The 25044-nt window shown below is 44.2% G+C and overlaps 1 protein-coding gene across 1 annotated transcript in view; it reads right to left on the bottom strand.

Moving 5' to 3' along the window:
* Nucleotides 1-5598: 5598 nt before the first annotated feature.
* Nucleotides 5599-25044, bottom strand: part of IL12RB2 (interleukin 12 receptor subunit beta 2) — a gene marked incomplete at both ends in the record, with an annotated part of 78985 nt that continues 59539 nt past the window's right edge. The window contains 4 exons of the mRNA XM_080693388.1: nt 5599-6135; nt 12459-12558; nt 16821-16911; nt 20580-20717. Of these exons, the coding sequence (XP_080549514.1) occupies nt 5599-6135; nt 12459-12558; nt 16821-16911; nt 20580-20717 (866 nt within the window). The remainder of the gene's footprint in view (nt 6136-12458; nt 12559-16820; nt 16912-20579; nt 20718-25044) is intronic.

The raw sequence follows: 25044 nt of genomic DNA, 5'->3' as shown, positions 1-25044 counted from the left end.
AGAACCGCGATCCTCCTGTCTCAGCCTCCCAAATGCTGAGATTACAAGTGTGTGCCACCACGCCCGGCTATTACTAGCTCATTTTTAAAGTTATCTTTGCCAATTTGATAAGTGAGGTGTATTTAACTTGTATTCCTTTGGTTAAAGATGATTTTTATGCTTATTGGGCATTAATACTTTGTGTGTTGGCCATTCAGAGCCCTTGGAAGTGTTGGGTTTTTAATATTAATCTGTAAGAGTGCCTTATTAAGGAAGCTATTTTTAGCCCTTCTTGCAAATACTTTGTGTGCATGAGTTTTATAAGATTTTAATTTTAACTTCTTGAGAACCTGCTGGTGTAGACCATGATGTCAAGATCCAACTTGTTTTGTTCCATCAGTCAGTTAAGCCACTTGATTGAATTGCGTATCTTTTTTAGGGATGGGAGGAAAAAGAAACCTTTCTGACCTTTCTTGAGAGTGCTTTATTTATGAAGGTTCACCTACTGGCCTTTTATAAAGATGCTTAATGTGAACATCCCTAAATCCTATAAGCTTGGAAGAGGGAAATAAGCCTCCTTTGGGGTGATCCTGAGACAACCACATCAGGTAACAGAAAAGGACAGAACCTGGTGCCAGAAAACCTAGAATCAGATACAGGCAGTTGGCTATCTGAGAGCAGACAGATGTGGTTTGCATCCGCTTCGCTCGCCCGGGGCATGGTGAGTTGCAGCTGTAGGGTGTTAATGGAAGCCAAAAAATGGGACAGGGCTAAGGGGAAAAATCAGTACACTCGTTTCTTTCCTGTTTGTCTGTGTAGACAAAGAACCAGGAAATAGATCTCTGCCTTCTTGTAGACAGGTTATCTTCAAGGAATAATTCACAGTGAGGATTCCCATGAATTCATTGAAAAAATCAAGCACATTGTAGATTTCAGAGGATTATGGGATTTGATGCATTACATTAAGGGATTTTTGAGCTGGCTTTGGGATTTTAAATCATTGCTAATTTTTCTGAGGAATGAAAGCGTACTTTCACCTAGTCCTGATAAACCTGGTGACCTCATTTGGAGGAAAGTAGAGGAAGAACAGATTATAAAAGTTACTTGATAAACCAGGCATGGTGGCTCACGCTTATAATCCAGCATTGGGGAGGCTGAGACCAGAGGATTGCAGTTCTCGGACAGCTTCAGCTACTTAGGCCCTCCGCAACTTAGTGAGACCCTGTTTCAAAATAAAGAATAAAAAATAGGGCAGGGGGTATAGCTGGGAGGTCGAATGCCCCTGGGTTCCATCCCTAGACCCCCCCACACACACAGGAAAAAAAAAAAAAAACTAGATGCAATGGCAAAAAAGTTACCCATCCAACATTTATGGGAAAAGGCCTTTTATCTGGCAAAGTGAGTTGTCGAAAATATGACTTTAAACACCCCTACATGTGTCAGCACTATCAATGAAGGTAGTCAGCTTCAATCCCTGATCTCACACATTCACATGTAAAACAGGGTTGTAAACAGAAATGCAAACTGAACTGTCCCAAGAAAGAGGAAGCAGGCTCAGCTGTCTTCTAGAACAGAAGGAAAGACAAAAGTGGCAATTGAGACTTCTCATTTTACAGTAGCCTACTATGGTCTGGGTATGGTGCTGGGGAGGCATGGGTCCTGCTTTCAAGATGTTTGTAGCTCATTGGAGAACCTGAGTGGTGTGAGAAGCATGATAGAGCATGAGGCCTTAGCCTCCTTAGAAGGAGCCTTTGGGAATCAAAGACAAATGAGGACTGCAGTATTACCTGGGATATTAAGAGAATGAATGGAAAGGGTTGGAGAAGGCAGGGAATAGGAATGACTGAAATAGCGATCAAAAGGTAACAAAAGGCTTGGTGTGGTGCCACTCACCTGTAATCCCAGCATTTGAGAGGCAGAGACCAGAGGATTGTGGTTCATGGACAGCCTCAGCTACTTAGCCGAAACCCTTCTCAACTCAGACCCTGTTTTTTTTTTTTTTTTTTTTTTTTTGTGGTACTGGGGGTGGAACCCAGAGGCTTTCTACCTCTGGGCTATACTCCCAGGCCTATTTTTATATTTTATTTTGAAACAGGGTCTCACTAAGTTGCTGAGAGCCTCACTAAGTAGCTGAGGCTGGCTTCGAACCTGTGTTATCCTCCTTTCTTGGCCTCCCAAGCGCAGGGATTACAAGCGTGTGCCACCATGCCCGGCCTGAGACCCTGTTTCAAAAAATATAAAGACTAAAAATGGGACTGGGGGTGTAGCTTGGAGGTAGAATGCCCCTGGGTTCCATCTCCAGTGCCACAAAAGAAAAAAAAGGCCAGGGGTGGGGAGGGGACAGATAATGCAAGAAAGCAGCAATTTGCTCTCTTGCCTAGAGGTTAATAGGTTAGCCTGCTTCTGGGGAGGTGGCCTTGTCTGTCCCAAGGCACAGTCAGCTAAAGGCCCTACAATACTGGGTGCAGGCAAGCCAAAGTTGATGCTGAGGTGCAAGGAACCATGGTACAGGGACTGTTGCACTACAGCTAAATCAAGAGAAATAAAAATATAAAGGAAGGAGGTTAGGCTCTTCTTTCAAAGAAGGCCCAAAAGAACTATGTTACATCTGGAACAGCAGGAAGCAAGGATGTTTCAACATGACCAAACAAAATGTTCATCACTTCAGTTCCGTCTAGAGCTCTGAGGGAAGTTTGGTAAATTTAAAGTTGAGATCAGGACTGGGCTATGTGTGGACACATTACTAGTTTGGTAGGTTAGGGAAAAAGTATAAATTTGCAATAGATACTTCCTTAAATGAAAACCCAAAGGATATTGAAGAAGCTGCCTCAGCTACAATGTTAGTGGGATGGGGATAGAGATAGGCCCAGGCTTGATGGGGATTTAAGAAAAGGTTCTTGAACCTTTCATGCTATTTTTTTGTTTTTGTTGTTTGTTTTGTTTTTTGTTGTTGTATTTATTATTTATTTATTTATTCGTTTATTTATTCATTCATTTATTTATTTATTGGTGGTACTAGGGGTGGAACCCAGATGCTTTCTACCTCTGGGCTATACTCCCAGACCTTTTTAATATTTTATTTGGAAACAGGGTCTCGCTAAGTTGCCAAAAGCCTAAGTAGCTGAGGCTGGCTTCAAACCCATGAGATCCTCCTGTCTCAGCCTCCCAAGCGCGGGGATTACAAGATGTGCCACCACGCCTGGCTGTTGTTTTGTTTTTAAATTTTTGTGTCTTTGTACTGGGGATTGGTCTCAGGGGTGCTCTACCTTAACTGGGCTACACCCCTGGCCCTTCCTATCTATTTGAAACAGGGTCTTGCTAAGCTGCTGAGGCTGGCCTTGAGCCTGCAAGCCTTCTGTCTCAGTCTCCCAAGTACAGAGATTACAGGTGTGTGTGCCACTGTGCCTGGTTCTCATTCTGTTGTGAAGGGTGCCATTAACAAATTAGAGGCCGGAAGCCAGGTGTGGTGGCGCATGCTTGTAATCCCCACGCTTGGGAGGCTGAGAAAGGAGGATCACACAGGTTCAAAGCCAGCCTCAGCTATTTAGTGAGGCTCTCAGCAACTTAGTGAGACACTGTTTCCAAATAAAGTATAAAAAGTCTGGGAGTGTAGCCCAGAGGTAAAAAGCCCCTGGGTTCCACCCCAGTACCACAAAAAAAAAAAAAAAAAAAAAAAATTTAGAGGCCGGGTGTGGTGGTACACACTTGTAATCTCAGCCTTTGTTGAGGAGGGAGGTTCAGGGACAGCCTCAACTACTTAGGCTCTTCGCAACTCAGTGAGACCCTGTTTCAAAAATAAAAAGACAGCCGGGCGTGGTGGCACATGCTTGTAATCCCAGCATTTGGGAGGCTGAGACTGGAGGATCACGGTTCGCAGACAGCCTCAGCTACTTAGTGAGGCCCTCTGCAACTCAGTGAGACCTGGTTTCAAAATAAAGAATAAAAAATAGGGCAGGGGGTGTAGCTTGGAGGTTGAATGCCCCTGGGTTCCATCCCCAGACCCGCAAAAAAAAAAAAAAAAGACAAAAAAAAATAGGGCTGGGAGTATAGCTTGGAGGTATAAGGCTCCTGGGTTCTGTCCCTGGTACCGTAAAAACCAATTTAGACCATGACTCTTTCCTTTCAACTTAGCAGAGGTGCCTATAGTGAAGCGATCAAAGTATTGATGGACCAGGGGAACGTGACAGGCCAAAGGCCACGGCTTTTTTTAGTGTGTGTGTGTGTGTGGTATTAGCGACTGAACCCAGGAGTATTCTACCTCTGAACTAAACCCCCAGTCCGATTTTATTTTTATTTTGAAACAGGGTTTCCCTACGTTGAGTGTCTCTACTTGCTGAGGCTGTCCTTGAACCGGCAATCCCCCTCTCAGCCTCCCAAGTACTGGGATTACAAGTGTGCGCCACCACACCCAGCTAAGGCCATAGCTTTAAAGGAGCAAAACATAGCCAGGTGTGTTGGCACATACTTGTAATCCCAGTACTTGGGAAGCTGAGACAGGAGGATCATGCAGGTTCGAAGCCAGCCTCAGCTACTTAGTGAGACCCTGTTTCCAAATAAAATATAAAATAGGTCTGGGAGTATAGCCGGTAGAAAGCCTCTGGGTTCCATCCCCAGTAAATAAATAAATAAATAAATAAATAAATAAATAATCAAAACATGTAGCATGTTCCAAGTTCTCGTTGTGGAAAAGAGAATTGTCTTCCAGGCCCGACTTGAGCTGAGGATCAGCTCAGAGTGTCCAGGGAATGGAAACAGCACCTTCAGAGAAGGGGACATTAAGAGCAGCCTTGGAGGTTGAGGTCTCAGACACAGAGACTGGCCTGAAGGCAGCACCTGCTACAGCAGAAAGATGCTAGGGGTCCAAGAGCCCTTCGCAGGATTCCTGAGGGAGCCTGGCTTGCTCAGGGTCCCCTGGGGTTGAAATAGCTCTCCACCATCAAGCTACCTTTGATTTGTTGAAAGAATGAAAGTAAACCATAAGCTTTTGTTTTGGTGTTCCCCAGTGTCTTTTATTATTTTCCTCCATAGAACTAGGATGATTTGTTCTGAATGATCCCTGTGGTTTCCTTAATGTATCTACCACCTAGAGTTGTGCTCTCTGATGTAGCAGCCACTAGCTACTGGTGGCTATTTACATTTAATTACAACCAAAATTCAGTTCCTCAGGCACACTAGACATATTCCAAGTGTTCATAATCCACATGACTAGTGTCTACTGTTTTGGACAATGCAGACAGAACATTTCTGTCATCTTAGGAAGTTCTGTTGGGTGATATTGATTTAGAGCATAAAGGTCCAGCATGTAGTAGGTGCTTTATAAATAGTTGTTTGAATGATCCTCTGGAGTCTTTGTCATCGCTGCTGAGTCTGATTCTTATTCTCCTCTTTTCCCCTTCTGGTTAGTGTGGACAAAAATGTTGCCAGGAACCCATGTTGGAGACTGTAGGTCCACACAGTGGAGGATGAGACTCTCATCCCCAGGCCCTGGGGACAGCTGGCTGGCATGCCCTTGCTGCAGCCAGACCTGATGCTACCCACGATGATGACCAGTAAGGTAGGGGCTGGGCAGATGGGGCCTGCTGTGCTAGCTGGGGGTGCACCAGCATCAAGCGTCACCACTCAGAGCATAAAGGTGTCACACCCCATCTTTAGCTGATCCAGAGTCAGTTTCTCACCACAGGAGAAGGTAAGCGGGTGAAGGGAACTTGATGTGAAAACAGACAAAGAGATGTGCCGAGGCTCCAGTTCTTCCACAGGGTCAGTGAGTGGGGCTTCCCGTGGCAGATCATCCACATTGGAGGGTAAGTAGCCCTCGTGGCTGGGAAGGTAGTCCCCTTGGAGCACTGTCGAGGGGCTGGTTGGTTTTCCCAACTGGGAGTCAGGGCCCCTGCTCCTCAGCACCTTGTATAGACCGACTAGTCTTGTCTCTGCTGTGTGAGGTCTTGAAGGTGGTGGGCTGGAGGCACTGCACTCTGTGTCTTCCTGGGAGGTAAAGTGACCTTGGACTCCTCGTCCCCTTTCCAGCCATTTGGGGCAATGGGGGTGTCTGAAGACCGGGCTCACTTGTGGAAGGACTTCATTGATGACCAAGGGCTCAGGCTCTTCAGGGGTGGACCAGGCCAACTGGATCCTGTCCAGCTGCAGCTGTGTCTTCTCCTGGGAAAAGGGAGAGAAGGAAGAGGCTCATATTGCTCTAGTCAGTAACCTTGACCTTCTCCAGAGCACTCTAAGGCCTCTACCTACGCTGCCTTGGCCTCAGGTGGGACACTGGGGGCCGTTGGCTTTCAGAGGTAGGAGTCTGGGCAGATACGCAGAAAGGCTGGAGACAAGGAATCCTCCCTCAACCCTTTCCATGAGTGAGTCACTACCTAATGTGAATCAAAGCTGTCCTATCTACTTTCTCGCCAGGGTAGAGGGCACTGGGGTACAAAGGACAGACTGAGCTTGCCTCTGTTTAGGGGAGGAGGTGAAGAGGCAAACCTAGAGCTGAATCCTGAGCCATGTGGAGTATCTTCCAGGAAGGAGGTGGTGGGCAAGGAGGACTGGTGTATTCTGGAGCCAGCTTGTTATTTCTTATTACTGGAGAACTAAGGCTTTGGAAGTAGGAGAGGGACAGAATGAAGGACTTCTTAAAGATTGCTAAGGTCTTTGGGCTTTGATGGAACTACTAAAAGGTTTCAGGAAAGGTAATATCCTTGTCAGATCTGCTTTTTTTATTTTTTGAATTTAAAATTTTTATTTATTTTTGCGGTACTGGGGATGGAACCCACGGGCATTCTATCTCTGAGCTACATCCCCAGCCCTATTTTTTATTCTTTATTTTGAAACACGGTCTCACTAAGTTGCAAAGGGCCTCACTAACTAGCTGAGGCTGTCCACAAACCATGATCCTCCTGTTTCAGCCTCCCAAGCGCATAGGTTCAAAGCCAGTCTCAGCTACTAAGTGAGACTCTCAACAACTTAGTGAGACCCTGTTTCCAAATAAAGTATAAAAGAGGTCTGGGAATATAGCCCGGAGGTAGAAAAGCCCCTGAGTTCCACCTCCAGTACACCCCCCCCACACACACACAAAGACTACTTGAATAGGTTTTCTGGAAGAAGTTTTATCCTTTTTTTCTCTTAACTAATTTTATTTGTATCAGACAAAAAATAGCTTATAACTTTGGTAATTATTTAATTATCTTGCTCTTTCTCAGCATCCTGTGAGATACTAGCTCTTCAGTGTCTTATCTTTTTCCTTTCCAAACTCATCGCTGATTCCTGAGTCCAGGCCATGGGAATTTGATTAACGTTTCTTCTACTGGGCTTTACTTGGGCTCTCCTAATATCATAAAAGCTATTCTGCACAAGAATTGCCTGATCTTCCTAAAGCAGAGCTCTGAAGCCTTTAATGCCGGAGGCTTGAATACAAAGATCCCAGCCTGAGCCTGCTTCTGGCTCTTCTCAGCCTCCTGGTGTTTCCCTGTGCCAGCTGCCCCTTCACCCATGGACCAGTCATTCAACACACTTTTGTTGCCACTTCACCCTGCTTATGTCTGCTCCACCATCCCCTATGTGGCCCTCTTCCATTAAACTGACACTGGCCGTTCCTTCCACCTGACTCCTCCAGCAGGAAAGAACCTGCCCTGTTCCTGGAACATGTGGCTTTGTACTGTCACTTTCTTATTTTACATGTCTGCAAGCCATCTGCTCTTAGGGGAGGGATGTAGTAACAACAAAGAACCAAACAAAAAAACCTCTGGGCAGTGCAAACCTTGAAGCCTGGTTCCAAATCCATCACTCTGAGGCCTGGAAAAACCAGATCAACCTCTCTGGGCCTCAGTCCTCTCACTTACCAAAAGACAAACCATGGCAGCACACCCCTGTAATCTCAGTACTTGGGAGGCTGAGACAAGGGGATCACAAGTTTGTAGTCAGCCTCAGCAATTTAGTGATGCCCTCCACAATTTAGCCAACTTGGCAAGACCCTGTTTCAAAATAAAAAAATAGGAGCTAGGCGTGGTGGCACACACTTGTAATCCCAGCATTTGGGAGGCTGAGACAGGAGGATCATGGTTCGTGGACAGCCTCAGCTACTTAGTGAGGCCCTTTGCAACTCAATGAGACCCTGTTTCAAAATAAAAAATAGGGCTGAGGGTGTAGCTCAGAGGTAGAACGCCCTGGGTTCCATCCCCAGTACCACAAACAAACTAAAAAATAGGGCTGGGGGTATAGCTTGGAGGTAGAATGCCTCTCAGGATTCCATCTCCACCACCAATACACACACACACCCCCCACAAAATAAAATAATAAAAAGAAGATAAAGAGAAGTTGCCTAAGAAGGGTTTGCGCTGATCAGCAAGCGATGGATGGCACTGTCAGACTTCCACAAACGTCCCTCTGAGGAGTTGGTAGTAGGGTGCTTTTCTCTCTTGGAAATCTGCTCTTCTCTGATTACTACCCAAGCTGGTCTGGGCATGTTGATCTGGCTTGGAGCACAGCTGGCGGCAGTGGGAGGCAAACCTGCCAAAGCATGCTTTCACAGGTATGGGAGAGATTATGCAGGGTGTGGAACTGGCTGAGATTTTCAGTAGAGAGGTGTCTGTTCCCGGGCTTTCACAGAGCAGGCCCTCAGGGCAAGCCCTGGAGGGGAAGGGCCCTTAAACATATTTGGCCCTAAACCTTCCAGGCACAATTTAAGCTTTTACAAACTGGATAACATCCCAGTAATCCCTTTTATGATTTGGCCTTTTCCTGCAGAGCTTTAAGGCATGAGGGTTTTTTCAGCCACATTTTAAGAACTGATCAGGGGAGGTTCAGCCTGAGAGCTCCAAGCACATTTTGTGGAGGTGAAAGACCCTACTATATTACCGATGTTGGACCCAGCTAAGCATCCAGAGGGCAATTTGGCTCTTTAAAAACAGTCTACCTGCCGGGAGTGGTGGCGCACGCTTGTAATCCCCGTGCTTGGGAGGCAGAGACAGGAGGATCGCACGCGCTGGCTTAGGAGACCCTGTTTCCAAATAAAAATGTAAAAATAGGTCTGGGAGTGTAGCCCGGAGGTAGAAGGGCTTCCAGGAAACCCAGTACCACCAAAAACAAAACAAAACAAAACAAAAAGACAGTCTACCTGCCAGGCATGGAGGTGGATCCCTGTAATCCCACTACTTAAAGGCTAAGACAGGAGGGTCACAGGTTCAAGGACAGCCTTGCCAACTTAGTGAGATCTTGTTTCAAAATTTAAAAAAATTAAAAGGGTGGGAATATAGCTCAGAAGTAGAATACTCCTGGAATCAACCCCTAGTATTAAAAAACAAAAACAAAAAACCCAGTCTGCCCATTTCAAGGGTCAAGACCCCAGGAGTTCTGAGGCAGGCTCAAGGTCTTCATTCTGGATGCCATGTTTAAGTTAGCTAAATTAGCTGGGCGTGGTGGCGCATGCTTGCAATCCCAGCATTTGGGAAGCTGAGACCCGAGGATTGCCGTTCACAGACAGCCTCAGCTACTTAATGAGGCCCTCTGCATCTCAGTGAGACCTGGTTTCAAAATAAAGAATACAAAATAGGGCAGGGGCTGTAGCTTGGAGGTAGAATGCCCCTGGGTTCTATTCCCAGACCCGCAAAAAAAAAAAAAAAAAAAAAAAAAAATTGCAAAGTTAGTATATGTGCACAGTTTCCTAATTGTTTTTTAAAGTTTAAAAAGACTATGTAATACAAATAAAGTGGCCCTGTACTCTTTCCCAGAGGCTACTGGTTTCCCATGTATCATACGTAGGCTTCTGGAAATATCCTGTGTACCTGTTGCAGGTATCTTGGTATATATAAAGTTTCCCTTTTTTTTTGTACAGATAAGAAGCCACTGTAGACAACTTACAAAGATTGCTTTTTATACTTTTAGGTATGCTGAAGGATCTTAGGCATATATATTTTATTTTAGTAGTTATGAAATATCCTGTTGTTTGAAGGTACCTGGGTGGACTTTATGCTCAATTTTTTGCTTCTACTTATAGTCCTACAATGAATGTACTTCCGTGATGCAACTTTGGGCATGTATATGCTGTCATTAACTTTTTCCTATATTACTTTCTCTAATCCTTTCTGCATTTTTCTTAGCATTTCTTCTAGGCTGTGACTCCAAAGCCTCTATATCCCCAGGCACAGGGGCAGGCAGAGCCCATAATGCCAAAGCTACAGCTTGGAGGCTGGTGTCTGAACTGACCCAGAGCTGCTTCTCCTGTGCTGTTTCAGGCTTTTAGCACTGAGGACTCTCAGCACTGGAAGAGGACTTCAAGCTCAGCTGATTTGGCTGCTGGAACTTGACTTCCCTCCAACAGCGGCTGAGGCATCCTTCTAAGGCCTTAGGGCTTCCGGAGTGTTTCCACCAATCATCACAGTATTGCTATCAAGTGAGGGCTAGTGTTTGAATACCTCTCTAGTGAGTCTGCTCAGCTCAGAAGTGTAGAACACTAGAAATATTCTCCTCACCCTGTGCTTAGAGATCTGTCGGGGTGTGCAGTGTATGGTGGACAGCACATACTGCTTGGGTGTGAATCCAGGATCCACTGTTTACTACCTGAACAGTGTTAAGCAGGCTGCTTGATCCTCTGTGGCTCAGTTTCCACATCTGAAAGTGAGGACAGTAATATAGCATAACTTCTTTAATTTTTTTTCTGTACAGAGGATTGAATCCAGGGGTGCTCTGCCACTAAGCCATACTCCCAGCCCTTTTTATTTTTTATTTTGAGACACCTTCTCACTATCGTTTCCAGGTTGACCTTCAACTTGTAATCCTCCTATCTCAGCCTCCTGAACCACTGGGATTACAGACACATGCCACTGCCCTTACAGTTGTGTGGATTAAATATTAATATATGAAATATTTTAAAAGTGCCTGGAAGCCAGGCGTGGTGGCACACGCTTGTAATTCCCGCTCTTCGGAGGCAGAGACAGGAGGATCGCGCAGGTTTGAAGCCAGCCATGCGCTGGCTTAGGAGACCCTGTTTCCAAATAAAAATGTAAAAATAGGTCTGGGAGTGTACCCCGGAGGTAGAAGGGCTTCCAGGAACCCCAGTACCACCAAAATAAATAAATAAGGTCTGGGAGTATAGTCCGGAGGTAAAAAGCCTCTGGGTTCCACCCCCAGTACCACCAAAAATAAATAAATAAATAAATAAATAAATAAATAAATAAATATGCCTGGAACATAGAAATAATATAAATGTACAATATGTTGTATATCATACATATAAATACCGTAATGAATATGTAACATACTATAATTATGTGTCATTAATATATAATATATAGCATATATTCTTAATTCTGTCATTATCACTATTTTTGCTATTGTAGCTTAATAGGAACAAATATTTCTCAGAGAGGAGTCAAAATGTGTGTCACCCTGGGAAGAAAGTAAATGAGCTTTGCCTTGTATGACCCCCATACTTCGTATTAATTTTCACAACAGTGTGTACAGGAGTCCATGCCTGTGTACATTGCTGACAGCACAACAGTGTCCATTCCTGATGTATGGAAGATGAAGTTAGGTCTCAAAGAGGAGAGCAGGGTGCTAGGAGTCGCGCACACCATAGCAGGGGCGGCAGGGTTGGCTTCCAGCCCAATTCCGAAGCCACTAACCTGCAGTGACAAATTCCTAAAGCAGAGGTGGCTGAAATCAGCTCCTTCCCTAAGCAGAGTCTGGGACTGCTGGGCCTCTGGTGGGAGAAAGTGTGAATGACAGAACACATGGGGTCATTAGAGAGAAGCATCGTAGAGGAGATGGACCAAAAGTAAGGTCTAAGGACTGCGGTGAGACTGCCATGGCCCTGAGCAATGGAGGGACATTGGCAAGCCGCTTCCCTGCCCCACTGCTCCTCTTAAATGCACAGTCTTTCTTCGTGATCCAGATGCCATGGGCTTCCAGGCCCTCCATCCTCCGTCTTGCCACAGAGAGCTCTTCACACCTCTCTGCTGAGCGTGACTGCTGCCTTCCCTGTCTTTCCTTAGCCCTGTCATCTGCCAGCAGAACAACCTTTCCTTTAAAACTTTTTCTTTATACAATGGAATAACTTAACTGGCTTCCTGCCCAATCTGAAATAGGGTTGCTTTTATTTCTCTGTCCTAGGCTCAGATAGGATAGAGAAAGTCAAAAGCTCCAATTATCTTGAATTTGGATGAGTCAGTACTCAGACTAGTGCCCCACAAATGGCAAAAATACTTTCTTCATTTGAAATGAGGTGAGGAGAGGAATGTAATGTGAGACAATGAAACACCATGGGTGTTTTGGTCTTCTGTTTCATAAGCCTTAGAAATTCCAGTGCATAGGCTGCTCTCAAGCCCAGGAAGAAAACTGAGAGAGATGACTCAATGGTAACTCAGCTTGGCTGACGCTGGCTCATCTGCAGGGTCTCAGCCCCAGCTTCTCTTGTAACTACAGTGGGAACCTCAGATGTGGTCATCGTTAGTACCCCAGTGAATGGCCACTCAGGCTCTGTATCTTACCTCCACGATGGGATATTTCTTGGCCCAGGTGCTGTTTGCTGGGTCTGGAATTTTTCTGCTACACCACTGAGGTCTAAGGGCCGAAAGGAGAACAATTACCCTAGAGATAAGGAGACAATGACATTTGGTTGAACACACATAGTGGTCATGGAATCATGGGTTCTCCGTGCAGCCATTTCAGTGTAGGGGCTGCTTTTGTATGAAGAGTAAACTATAAACCCTCAAGTTGAGCATAGTGGTGTATGCTTATAATCCCAGTACTTGGGAGGCCAAGACAGGAGGATCCCAGGTTTGAGGCCAACACATGGTAATTTAGTAATACTCTGCTTCAAAATAAAAAAGTACAAGGGCTGGGGGGTGTAGCTCAAAGGTAGGATGCCCCTGGGTTTAATAAGCTTTGCTAAAGAAACATAAGTATACATAATTCATTTAACCTATTGTAGGCATTCTCCCTTTGCGCTACAATCTCTGTCCTATTTTTTATCTTGAAATAAGGTCTCACTAAGTCTTGGAGGCCTCACTAAGTTGTTGAGGTTGGTTGTGAACCTGTAATTTTCCTGTCTCAGCCTCCTAAGTAGTGGGATTACAAGTATGTGCTACCACACCTGGCTGAAAACTAGCTTCTTAAATTATTATGTGGAGCAGAGCTGCCTCTTAACCAGAATTCATTCCCTCAGGACTGTTACATGGGAGAGAAATAAACTGTGTCATTTAAACCACTGTATTTGGGTCCTTTTTTTTTTAACAATAGTTTAAACTTCACCCTGATTCTCACTGTTTTCATGAAAAGGAAACACGTGATCTTAGTTTGGTTGAGTTAGATTTTTTCAAAGTATACCTCAAGAGAGCTCTGCCTTGAAGTATCTACCACACATTAGATTTTCAATAAATGTAAAGCCTGCCAGGCAATTTCAATGGCTAGTAGAATGACTTTAGGCTAGTTTTACTTTGACCTTTTCTATTACTTTAGTTGGCATCTGAAGAAACCTTTGTTTTTGTTTGTTGTTTGCGGTACTGGGAACGGAACTCCAAGCTACACCCCTAGCTCTATTTTTTTTTTTAATTTTTTATTTTGAAACAGGGTCTCACTGAGTTGCAAAGGGCCTCACTAAGTAGCTGAGGCTGTCCATGAACCGTGATCCTCCTGTCTCAGCCTCCCAAATGCTGGGATTACAAGCGTGAGACACCACACCCGGCTACCTTTGTATTGAATATTGAACTAATTGAAATTTTTTTCTTTGCAAAATGATGCATGTTTACTAAAGAAATTCTTGAAAATTAGTTATGTAGAAAAAAATCACTTAATGATTTTATACCTAAGTATAACCACTACCACCAATATATATCTTTGAGTAGGTTGTTAATCACCACCCTGTATCCATGTTCCCCTATTTCCTAGGGTGAGATGCTACCAAAAGTGTCATGTATGACTTCTTGAAGGCTCCTTAAAAGGGAATACAGGTATTTTTCTTGTAGTTGTAGAATGCAAGTATAATGGCTATAGTTCCTGCAGCCAGTTCACCATCAGGTGAGCTTGACCATGGAAGCTGTTAGGATAATGTAGCAGAAAAACAGCCTCAGTCCCTGGTGATTATGAAACTACCACACCAGCCCTTTACCTATGTTTACTTTTATCAGTGCAAGAAACTGTTATAGATTATTTTATCACTTTGGCTTTTATATTATTATATATAACAAACAGATATATCTTACAAATGTTTGTATATGTACACTTTTTTTTTTTTTTGGCGGTACTGGGGATGAAACCCAGGGGCCTTCTACACCGGGCTACACTCCCAGACCTATTTTATATTTTATTTGGAAACAGGGTCTCTTAAGCCAGCTGAGGCTGGCTTCAAACCTGCACTGATCCTCCTGTCTTAGCCTCCCAAGCGCGGGGACTACAAGCGTTCGCCACCACGCCCGGCTATGTACACTATTTTTAAGAAATGAAACTATGTATTGTCTTGCAACCTGTTTTTAAAAATGTTATATGATAGGCTGGGTGTGGTGGCGCATGCTTGTAATCCCCGCACTTGGGAGGCTGAGACAGGAGGATTGTTCAGGTTCAAAGCCAGCGTGAGCTGGCTTAAGAGACCCTGTTTCCAAATAAAATATAAAATAGGTCTGGGAGTGTAGCCCGGAGGTAAAAGGCCCCTGGGTTCCACCCCCAGTACCATAAATAAATAAATAAATAAATAAATAAATAAATAAATGCCAGGCGTGGTGGCACACACTTGGGAGGCTGAGACAGGAGAATCGCACAGGTTCGAAGCTAGCCTTAGCAACTCAGTGAGACTCTGTTTCCAAATAAAATATAAAATAGGTCTGGGAGTGTAGTCCAGAGGTAAAAGGCCCCTAGGTTCCATCCCCAGTAAGTACCACACACACACACACAAAATGTTAAATGATAAGTATCCATAGCATCTAGTGAATTGAGCATTTTTGTCTACATTGTTTTTTCTTTTTAAAATTTTTTTTACTTTAATCAAGGTAGGATCTTGGTATGTTGCCCAAGCTGATCTCTAACTTGTGGGCTCAAGTGATCTTCCTGCCTCAGCTTCCTAGTTAGCTGGGATTACACACATATGTTATCATGCCTAGCTTCTTCTACACCATCTTTAATGCATGCATATCATGTTATAGTATGAGATATATCATAATTCAGTTAACTGACCAGTCCCATATGAATAGACACTAGGTTGTCTTCATTTTGGGGTTTTTTTTTTTTTTTGCAGTACTATGGATTTAATCCAGAGGCACTCTGCTTCTGAGCTATACTCCCAGCCTTGTTTTATTTTTTATTTTGAAACAAGGTCTAAGTTTCAGAGAGCCTCACAAGTTGCTGAGGCTGGCCATGAACTGATGATCCTCCTGTCTCAGCCTCTCAAAGTACTGGATTACAAGCGTGCACCACCACACCTGGCTGTTTTAAATTTTTTTTTTTTTTTTTTTTTTGTGGTACTGGGTAATAGAACCCAGGGGCATTCTACCTCCGAGCTATATCCCAACCTTAATTTTTATTCTGTATGTTGAAACAGGGTCTCACTGAATTCCAAAGGGCCTCACTAAGTAGTAGCTAAGGCTGTCTGCGAACCGCGAACCTTCCGTCTCAGCCTCCCATATGCTGGGATTACAAGCCTGTGCCACCACCACACCCAGCCAAATATTTTTCTTATGAAAATATTTCTGTAAACATTTCTACTGAATATCTGCATACATATGATATTTTTGAATAAATGTCTAATTAAGAATTGATAGGTCAAGGTCCACTTTTAATTTTTTTTTTTTTTTATTTTGCAGTACTGGGGATGGAATCCAGGGGTATTCTACCTCTGAGCTAAATCCCCAGCCCTATTTTTATTCTTTATTTTGAAACAGGGTTTCACTGAGTTGCAAAGGGCCTCACTAAGCAGCTGAGGCTTGTCCGCAAACTGCAATCCTCCTGTCTCAGCCTCCTGAATACTGGGATACAAGTGTGCACCACCATACCCAGTTCACTTTTTTTTTTTTTGGTAGGTCTGGGGATGGAACCCAGGGGCATTCGACCTCCGAGCTACACCCCCTGCCCTATTTATATTTCTTTTTTATTTTGAAATCGGGTCTCACTGAGTTGCAGAGGGCCTCACTTAGAAGCTGAGGCTGTCTGTGAACCGCGATCCTCCGGTCTCAACCTCCCAAATGCTGGGATTACAAGCATGCACCACCACGCCCAGCTTAACTTTGAAAATTTTGATACATACTGTTGCCCAGAAAGGTTGAATAAATTTATTCTTCCACCAGCAATGTAGAGAGTGTCCATTTGCCTGACCCATAGCACCAACATTTTTTATTATTATTTATTTATTTATTTATTTATTTATATTTTTTATTTTTTGGTGGTACTAGGGGTGGAACCCTGAGGCTTTCTACCTCTGGGCTATACTCCCAGACCTTTTTTATATTTTATTTTGAAACAGGGTCTCACTAAGATGCTGAGAGCCTCACTAAGTAGCTGAGGCTGGCTTCGAACCCGTGCGATCCTCCTGTCTCAGCCTCCCAAGAGCGGGGATTACAAGCATGTGCCACCACGCCCGGCCTTATTATTATTCTTTTTAAAAGTACATTCACAGCTGGGTGTGGTGGTGCACACTTGTAATACCACTTACTTGGGAGGCTGAGACAGGAGGATCACAGGTTTGCGGCCAGCCTCAGCTACTTAGTGAGGCCCTTTGCAACTTAGTGAGACCTGTTTCAAAATAAAGAATAAAAAATAGGGCTGGGGGTGCGGTTCAGAGATAGTGTGCCCTTGGGTTCCATCCTCAGTACTGCAAAAATAAAATAAAAACACATTTGCCAAATTGGTAGGTCTAACCAACTCACTTTTGCCGGAAGTGACGTATTGAGAAAATGCCCACCATCGTGATCGCAATGCAAATGCTGGGTGCCACAAACGCGTTCCAGTTGGCTTTACCTGAAAAGTCAGCAAGTCCTGTTACTGAGTTATCTTCAGTGAGCATTTCAAAATACTGTTGTGTGAACCTCTTGGCCTCACCCACAACTCCTGGGCAGCTAGGCTCAGGAGCAAGGCCAAGTCATTTTTATCCGGTAAGGGACAAAGGAGGTCCGAGTCACAGTCTCAGCTGTGGATTTTGGTTTGGTTCCTGATCTATACAATGTGAATGATGACACCTACCTTGTAGGTTGTTAAGCAGAATAGAGATTCTGTATTTAAAGCAAATGACAGTGAATTTGAACTTTTACACAGTTTATGTGACAGTGTATTTGGACATTAGGAGGTTCTCAAGAAATGAGAGCTATAAAATAAAAGCAAAACAAAAATCAAATAAAAGTAAAAAAAATGATAGCTATTCATTTTCACTTATCCCTGAGATAAGCTCTCTGTCTAGTTAGAGTCTTTGAAATTGTGCCTGTTTTTTCCTATGAAAGGAACTACAGCCCTAACCCCCAGTATTTATTGGAAATATTCATTAATTCATCCAGTATTTGTTGAGTCCTAACCATGTACAAGGCCTTATTAGGTGCAGAAATACAAAGATGAATAGGACATGGCCTCTGTTGTCTTAAGAAGTGAGAGCTACAGTACAGGAGACAGATGTGTTAAACATGTAAACAACAAACCATGCTGCCATGGGATGTGTGTAAATGTACAGTAGTCATGGGCGGTGCAACAGAGAACAGCATGGGAAATTGCCTTGCTAGGGAAGCTGAGGAAGGTTTTTAAAAAGATATGTTAAAAGCCTAGAGTTGGAGGATAATTAAGAGTAAGATAAGTAGACAAGTTAAGACTAGAGCCCATGGAGAGCTGTGCAAGGCCTGGAAGGGGGGAAGAGAACAGCTCTTCCAGGCAACTGCCTGCCCTCTGGTTTACTTTAGCATACAGATGATGAGGTATGGGGAAGGAAGGCTCACAGGACCACAGGGCCTAGGAACTAAGAAGTCTGAATTCTAGTTTGCAGGCCCCTACAGGACTAGGGATGAATTACAATAAGAAAGGGCAAATCAGCAGAGGGGAGAAGGTCAGGCTGAGAGGGAGAAGGTTCAGGGGAGTTGACACAGGCTTCTGATAGAACTGAGAGTTGTGCTAACAGGAGGAGCTAACGGAGAATGAATGGGGATCTAATGTATACAACCTTCCCCCACCCCCACAGGCTGCAGGATCTGACATTTCTTCAGTCTCTGTCTTCCTTCCACGGCAGATGGATCACGTTTAGAGAAACCACCAGTAGAAAGATGCCGAGTCTTCAGTCCATGCTAGTTGCTGACATAACTTTCATGGATGAGCAGAGTGGGTGAGAGGAGGGCTTGCCAATTCTCCCAGAGGAGAGTTTCTTGGCATAGAACATCAGTGTCCTGAATGATCGACTTGACACTCCAGGTTACAGGCAAGAATTGCTTGTTTTATCCTCAGAGCAGATTCAAATGAGCATTGCCAGAGAGAACAGTGTGGCTTAGCTGGTAGGGAGAAGCCCAGGCGAGCCGGGTCACTTGTCATACTCTAGGTAACTCAAATCTGACTTTGATTTGTAGTTCTGCCACTCTACACACCTCCATGATGTTGGGAAATCTTTCTGTACCTTAATTTCTCTTACTACTACAAAGGTATAGCCATCCCTAATTTTTTCTTCATTTCATATGCAGTGGTAGTATGGGCCAGTAACCATGCCCTTTTGGTAAGGATAAATTAGCCAAAGTATTTGTGATGGATTAAATTATGTGCCCTCAAAATTCATAGCTGAAGTCCTAACCCCTAGTACCGGCAAACATGACCTTATTTGAAAGTAGAGTGATTGCAAGTATAATTAGTTGAGTACTGGAGAAGGATGGTCCCTAATCCAATAGAACTGGTGTCCTTTAAAAAGGAATAAAACTGAACCAGGTGTGGTGGCATATGCTTGTAATTTCAGAATTTGGGAGGCTAAAGCAGGAGGATTGCAGGTTTCAGGACAGCCTGAGAAAGTAGTGAGATTCGGCTGGGCGTGGTGGCGCACGCTTGTAATCCCAGCGCTTGGGAGGCTGAGACAGGAGGATCCCACAGGCTCGAAGTCAGCCTCAGCTATTTAGTGAGGCTCTCAGCAACTTAGACCCTGTTTCCAAATAAATTATAAAATAGGGCTGGGGGCATAGCCCAGAGGTAGAAAGCCCCTGGGTTCCATTCCCCAGCACCACAAATAAATAAATAAATAAATAAATAGTAAACATAAAAAAGAGCTGGGTGTGGTGGCACACGCTTGTAATCCCAGCATTTGGGAGACTAAGACAGGAAGATCATGGTTTGCGGACAGCCTCAGCTACTTAGTAAGGCCCTCTGCAACTCAGTGAGACCCAGTTTCAAAATAAAGAATAAAAAAATAGGGCAGGGGGTATAACTCGGAGGTTGAATGCCTCTGGGTTTCATCCCACACCCACAAAAAATAAAAAAATAAAAAAATAAAAAAGAAAGTAATGAGATTCTCATTGAGACTTGTGAGACCCTGATTCTTTCTTTTTCTTTCCTTCTTTCTTTCTTTCTTTTTTCTTTCTTTCTTTCCTTCTCTCTCTCTCTCTCTCTCTCTCTCTCTCTCTCTCTCTCTCTCTCTCTCTCTCCCTCCCTCCCCCTCCCTCCCTCCCTTCCTTCCTTTCTTTCTTTTTTCTTTTTTCTTGCAGTACTGGGGATGGAAACCAGGGGCATTCTACCTCTGAGGTACTCACCAGCCCTATTTTTTCTATTCTTTATTTTGAAACAGGGTCTCATTAAGTTGCAAAGGGCCTCATTAAGTAGCTGAGGCTATCTGCGAACTGTGATCCACCTAATTCAGCCTTCCAAATGCTGGGATTACAAGCGTGTACCACCATGCCTGGCTAAGAGACCCTGTTTCAAAATAAAAATAAAAATAGATCTAGAAGGTGTAGCTCAGAAGAAAAATGTTCCTGAGTTCAATCCTTAGTACCAAACACACACACACAAAGGAAATTGAATAGGAGGAAGGTCCGATGGAAGCAGAGGCCTACCAGCCAAGGAACATCATGACTGTCTGCAGACCACCGGAAGCTAGCATTGATTGTCCCCATGGCCCTCGAGAGGAATTAACCCGAATGTCTCAATCTTGGACTTTTAGCCTCTAAAACTGTGAGACAGTGTATTTCTGTTGGTTGAGGCACTCTGTTTATGGTACCTGGTTACAGATGTAATAACTACCTGATACACAAAGGTTGGTATGGTTATTGTTGATGTGATTTTCCTTGTTCTTTAAGCAGATATTTAGTGAGCAAGTACTATGCACTGGGCACCATTCTAGGCCTTGTAGGAAGAGATAAACAGTGTAAATCACTGCCTACTGGATGCAGTTTGGAGTCGGGGTCAAAGGTTGTGCGTTAGGAAGGGAAGATGGAGGTGCTTTTGGGAAGGCTTCCCAGAGGAAGCATTTCTGCTGAGTTTCAAAAAACAAGTTGACAGTGTCTCTAAGCAGACGGTGGGTGGGAGACACTCCAGTCAGAGAGAGGATAGAGCAAGCGCAAAGCTGTGTCTGCAAGAACATAGTGAGCGGAGGACAATCTGACAGTTCCCAGGCCACGCGTGACAGGAATGTGCACCTGTGTGAGGGTCCAGGTGGACTCGCCATCTTGACAGTCACCTCTCACCTTGAGGACAAAATTCCCTTTTCTTTCCTTGGGGACTTTCTCCAGCTGCAGTCAGAGCTGTCATCCACAGGACATACGTCATTCTGGGCTGCAGGCTGTTTATTGGATGTGAATTTTGGGAGTGTTTATAAGGAATTTCTAAAAGGAAGAGGAAGGAAGAAAAGCATGCATTAAAGGAAATAGTTGGTGAGCCTTTGCTCTTATTTATTTATTTATTTATTTATTTATTTATTTAAGTACTGGGGATAGAACCCAGGGGCATTCAACCTCCAAGCTATACCCCAGCCCTATTTTTTATTCTTTATTTTGAAACAGGGTCTCACTGAGTTGCAAAGGGCCTCACTAAGTAGCTGAGGCTGTCTGAGAACCCAGATCCTCCTATCTCTAGAATGCTGGAATTACAAGTGTGTGCCACCATGTCCGGCTTCTTTTTATTGTTGACACAGGGTCTCACTGATTTGCCAATGGCCTTGCTAAGTAGCGGATCCCCAAACTGAGGTCCTCCAGTCTCAGCCTCCCGAATGCTGGGATGACAAGCATGTGCCACCATTCCTGCCTTGTTTTTATTTTTTAATGTTTCATTCAATTTCAAAGGGTAAAGAGCATTGCCATTTTGAAAACGTCCTTGTTCATCAGGACTTCACGCTGTCGAAGGCCCTGGTACTGTCTCCGGAAGAGGCCTCACTCCACAGTGTATCATCCAAATTAAATACTGCCCCTTCAGCTGGGCGTGGTAATTCCCACGCTTGGGAGGCTGAGACAGGAGGATCGCACAGGTTCGAAGCCAGCCTCAGCTACTTAGTGAGGCTCTCAGCAACTTAGTGAGACCCTGTTTCCAAATAAAATATAAAATAGGTCTGGGAGTATAGCCCAGAGGAAGAAAGCCCCTGGGTTCCACCCCCAGTACCACCAAAAAAAAAAAAAATACTGCCCCTTTTCCCCGTAAAGTCTTCTGAAAGAGTTCTTGTCATTTTTGCCTTTGAAATTACTTAGCTGTAGCAATGCCTTTTATTTGCCATGACCATGTTTCTGGTATTTATCAATTATATTTGAGAGTTGTTTTTTTTTTTTTTTGTGGTACTGGGGATTGAACCCAGGGGCATTCTACCTCTGAGCTACACCCCAGCACTATTTTTTTTTTAAATTCTTTATTGTAAAACAGGGCCTCACTAAGTTGCAGAGGATCTTACTAAGTAGCTGAGGCTGGCTGTGGACCTGCAATCCTCCTGTCTCAGTCTCCTGAATACTGAGATTACAAATGTGTACCACCATGCCTAGCTGAGAAGTTTTATTTTTATCTTTTTTATTGGTGCATTGTAGTCATACATCTTAATGGGGTACAAGGTGGTAGAGGCATACATGTACACATCACTCATTTAGCCCTTCCCCAATTCCCACCCCATTCCCTACCATTTTCCCCTGAGAATTTAAGAAATTAAGTATATGGCTTGTTATCAAAGTAGTGGAATTAAAAAAATGCTAAGTTTAGCAATTAATCAAGCAGACATTTATCTAACATATTTATGTGATACTGAGGGTTGAACCCAGGGACATATTACTCACCCCCAGTTTTTTTTTTTTTTTTTTCTTAACAGTCTTGCTAAATTAATGAGCAGCCTCCCAAGTACTGGGATCACAGGCATGTGCCACCATGCCTGGCTCCTACCTGTCACTTTTAAATGATGGTTTTGTACTTTTTGTAGGCTCTGGGTCCTGAATTTATGGGGCCTAACATGATAGTCTGCTTCCATTTGACATAAAATCACTGAAAACTGATTCAATGGTACTGAGATTAGATTTCTTTTCTTTCTTTTTTTCTTTTTTTGTGGTACTGGGGTTCCTGGAAACCCTTCTGCCTCCGGGCTACACTCCCAGACCCATTTTTTAATATTTTTATTTGGAAACAGGGTCTCTTAAGCCAGCCAGGGAGGCTGGCTTTGAACCAGCGTGATCCTCCTGTCTCCGCCTCCCAAGCGCGGGGATTACAAACCTGAGATAAGATTTCTTTGGCAGCCTGACACCCAGACTGACAGAATCTTATGCTTTCAGCACCCCTGCACTTTCTCTGTAGGGAAGGTTCTGGTTTTTTAGCAATGCACCTATACCATTTCCCTCCTCCAAGAAACAAGTGTCAGTAGCCTTTAGAAAGCAGGCAATCTTCTCCAGTGTTCTGCAGGTGGGATTATAACGTAAGCCAGCACTGGAGCGCTCACTCAGATGCTGGCCTGTGCTGAGACAGAAGCGGAAATGAGAACTGCATGCTGCGTTAACATCACGAACTGGCTCACAAGCTCCAGGCAAGCCCGCGGCCGCCCGGCATGCTGAGTTATTTACCTGCAGATATTCTTGGCCACCTCTGCTGGGCAAGGCACTGACCATACACAGGCACAGACTCTGCCCCCGTGAGTCCACCATCGAATGGGAAAACCAGATGCCTTCACTGTCTCGCCCCTGCTTGCTACAGCAGCTTGCAAGACGGAGCCCAAAGACGTCCCTGCACTCCACCCAAGGGCCAGGACCTGACTGGCACAGTTCACAGCTGTGACTATCAGAGCAACTTTATATTTTACATCCTGTTGGAAAAAATATCTTGTGGAAAGTTCCCAAGTTTCCTCAAGACTGGTGAAATTGCTTGCACAGGCCTACGTATATGATTGGGCTAAAAAAAAAAAAAAAAAAAAAAAAAAGCCTTTCCCTATTTCTAAAACAGGAGATTTAAAAATTAATTTTAGAAAGAGCTGCTCATCTTTCTGCATTAGCGGGCATCTGGATATTAACCTGTCCCACTGTGCAGAGCACCCTGGGCCCAGAAGTGACATCTGAACAACAGGGAAGGGGCTTGTATGGTTTGCTGGGCCAATAAACTTTATTATATATAATATATATTTATATACATATTTAATATATATTTGCCATATTAGAGATGGAACTCAGAGGCTTTATACCTCTGAGCTACACCCCCAGCCCTATTTTTTATTTTTTATTTTGAAACAGGGTCTCACTGAGTTGCAAAGAGTAGCTGCTGGGGCTGTCTGCGCACCACGATCCTCCTGTCTCAGCCTCCTGAATCCTGGGATTACAAGCGCGTGCTACCACACCCGGCTAATACACGCGTATATTTGAAGAACAAAAATAGCAGCTGTAAGGGGGGAGCAGAAGAAGGTGACAGAGTCAGCAGTTTGGTTGGTAAACTTGGCTGAGTTGTGTAATGGGAGAAAGAAGTCAAGCAGGAAAGACGGGTCCTGCTGCCTCTGGGCTGTGATCCCTGGCAGAGATAAAGGGGCCAGTCAAGCCTGGGCAGAGGGAGACCTTAGACTCAGGGTGTTCAATGACAAAGGCAGCAGCTTGGGAAGCTGCCAATCCCCTGAAAGGCTGCAGTAGGAAGGTCAAGTGGACCAGGCAAAATAGCTGCCTGGGTGTGGAAAGGAGCTTTCACCTGAGGGTCAGCATGGGCTGTAACAGGGAATAAGGCAGGGTTTGCCCATTTGTTATTCAACAGATACTGACATAGGATAGAAGAAATAAGTAGGCAGAAAGGAGACAGACAGGAAGGAAAAGTAAAATATAACTTTTTTTTTTTTTTTTTTTGGTGGTATTGGGGGTGGAACCCAGAGGCTTTCTACCTCTGGGCTATACTCCCAGACCTTTTTTATATTTTATTTGGAAACAGGGCCTCACTAAGTTGCTGAAAGCCTCACTAAGTAGCTGAGGCTGGCTTCAAACCCGTGCGATCCTCCTGTCTCAGCCTCCCAAGCGCGGGGATTACAAGCGTGCGCCACCACACCCGGCTTAAAATATAACTTTAATATAAGAACCTGGAGCTGAACTGCTTCAGCTTCTAGTCCACAAATCAGTTCTCTTTCCTAGGCCCGTCTCCCAGAAATTCCTGGGAAACCTGTAGACCCTAGAGTTAACTAAAAAAAAAAAAAAAAAAAAAAAACCAAAAAAAACCAAAAAAAACGATAATTGCCCTGTGCACTGATAACAAGACAGATACACTATTTCGAGAAACCTATAATTTAGGATATTCCAGCTTATCTATCAGCGAATAAGGACCTCAATCAACCTGAGGTCATCCACCCTAAGACTGTCCAGACCTCCTGCCCACCATAAATGCTTCGGGACTACTGGACTGAGACAATCAACCCTGAGGCTGACCAGACCACCTGCCCACCATAAACTGCCTCAAGACTACCAGACGGAGCTCATCCTCGCATACCTTCTCTAGCCCACCCCTCATGAAAGTCCCCTATAAGAAAAGAACCCTGAACTTCCCCAAATGCCTTCCTCATCTTGAGGTGGCCCGCATTTTCTCTTGAATGTGTATTTCCTTCCCTTTCCCCAAATAAACCTCTGTCCATCTCTGTGGCACGTGCTGAAATTCTTTTCCATCACATTAACCATGGACCCTGCAGATCCTGAGTTCCTGAGCTGAAGGCTCACCCCAACAATATTATTTTTATTA

The sequence above is a fragment of the Muscardinus avellanarius genome (assembly GCF_963383645.1).
Source record: "Muscardinus avellanarius genome assembly, chromosome: 3".
Lineage (NCBI taxonomy): Eukaryota > Metazoa > Chordata > Mammalia > Rodentia > Gliridae > Muscardinus > Muscardinus avellanarius.
This window is presented reverse-complemented; position numbering and strand designations above follow the sequence as displayed.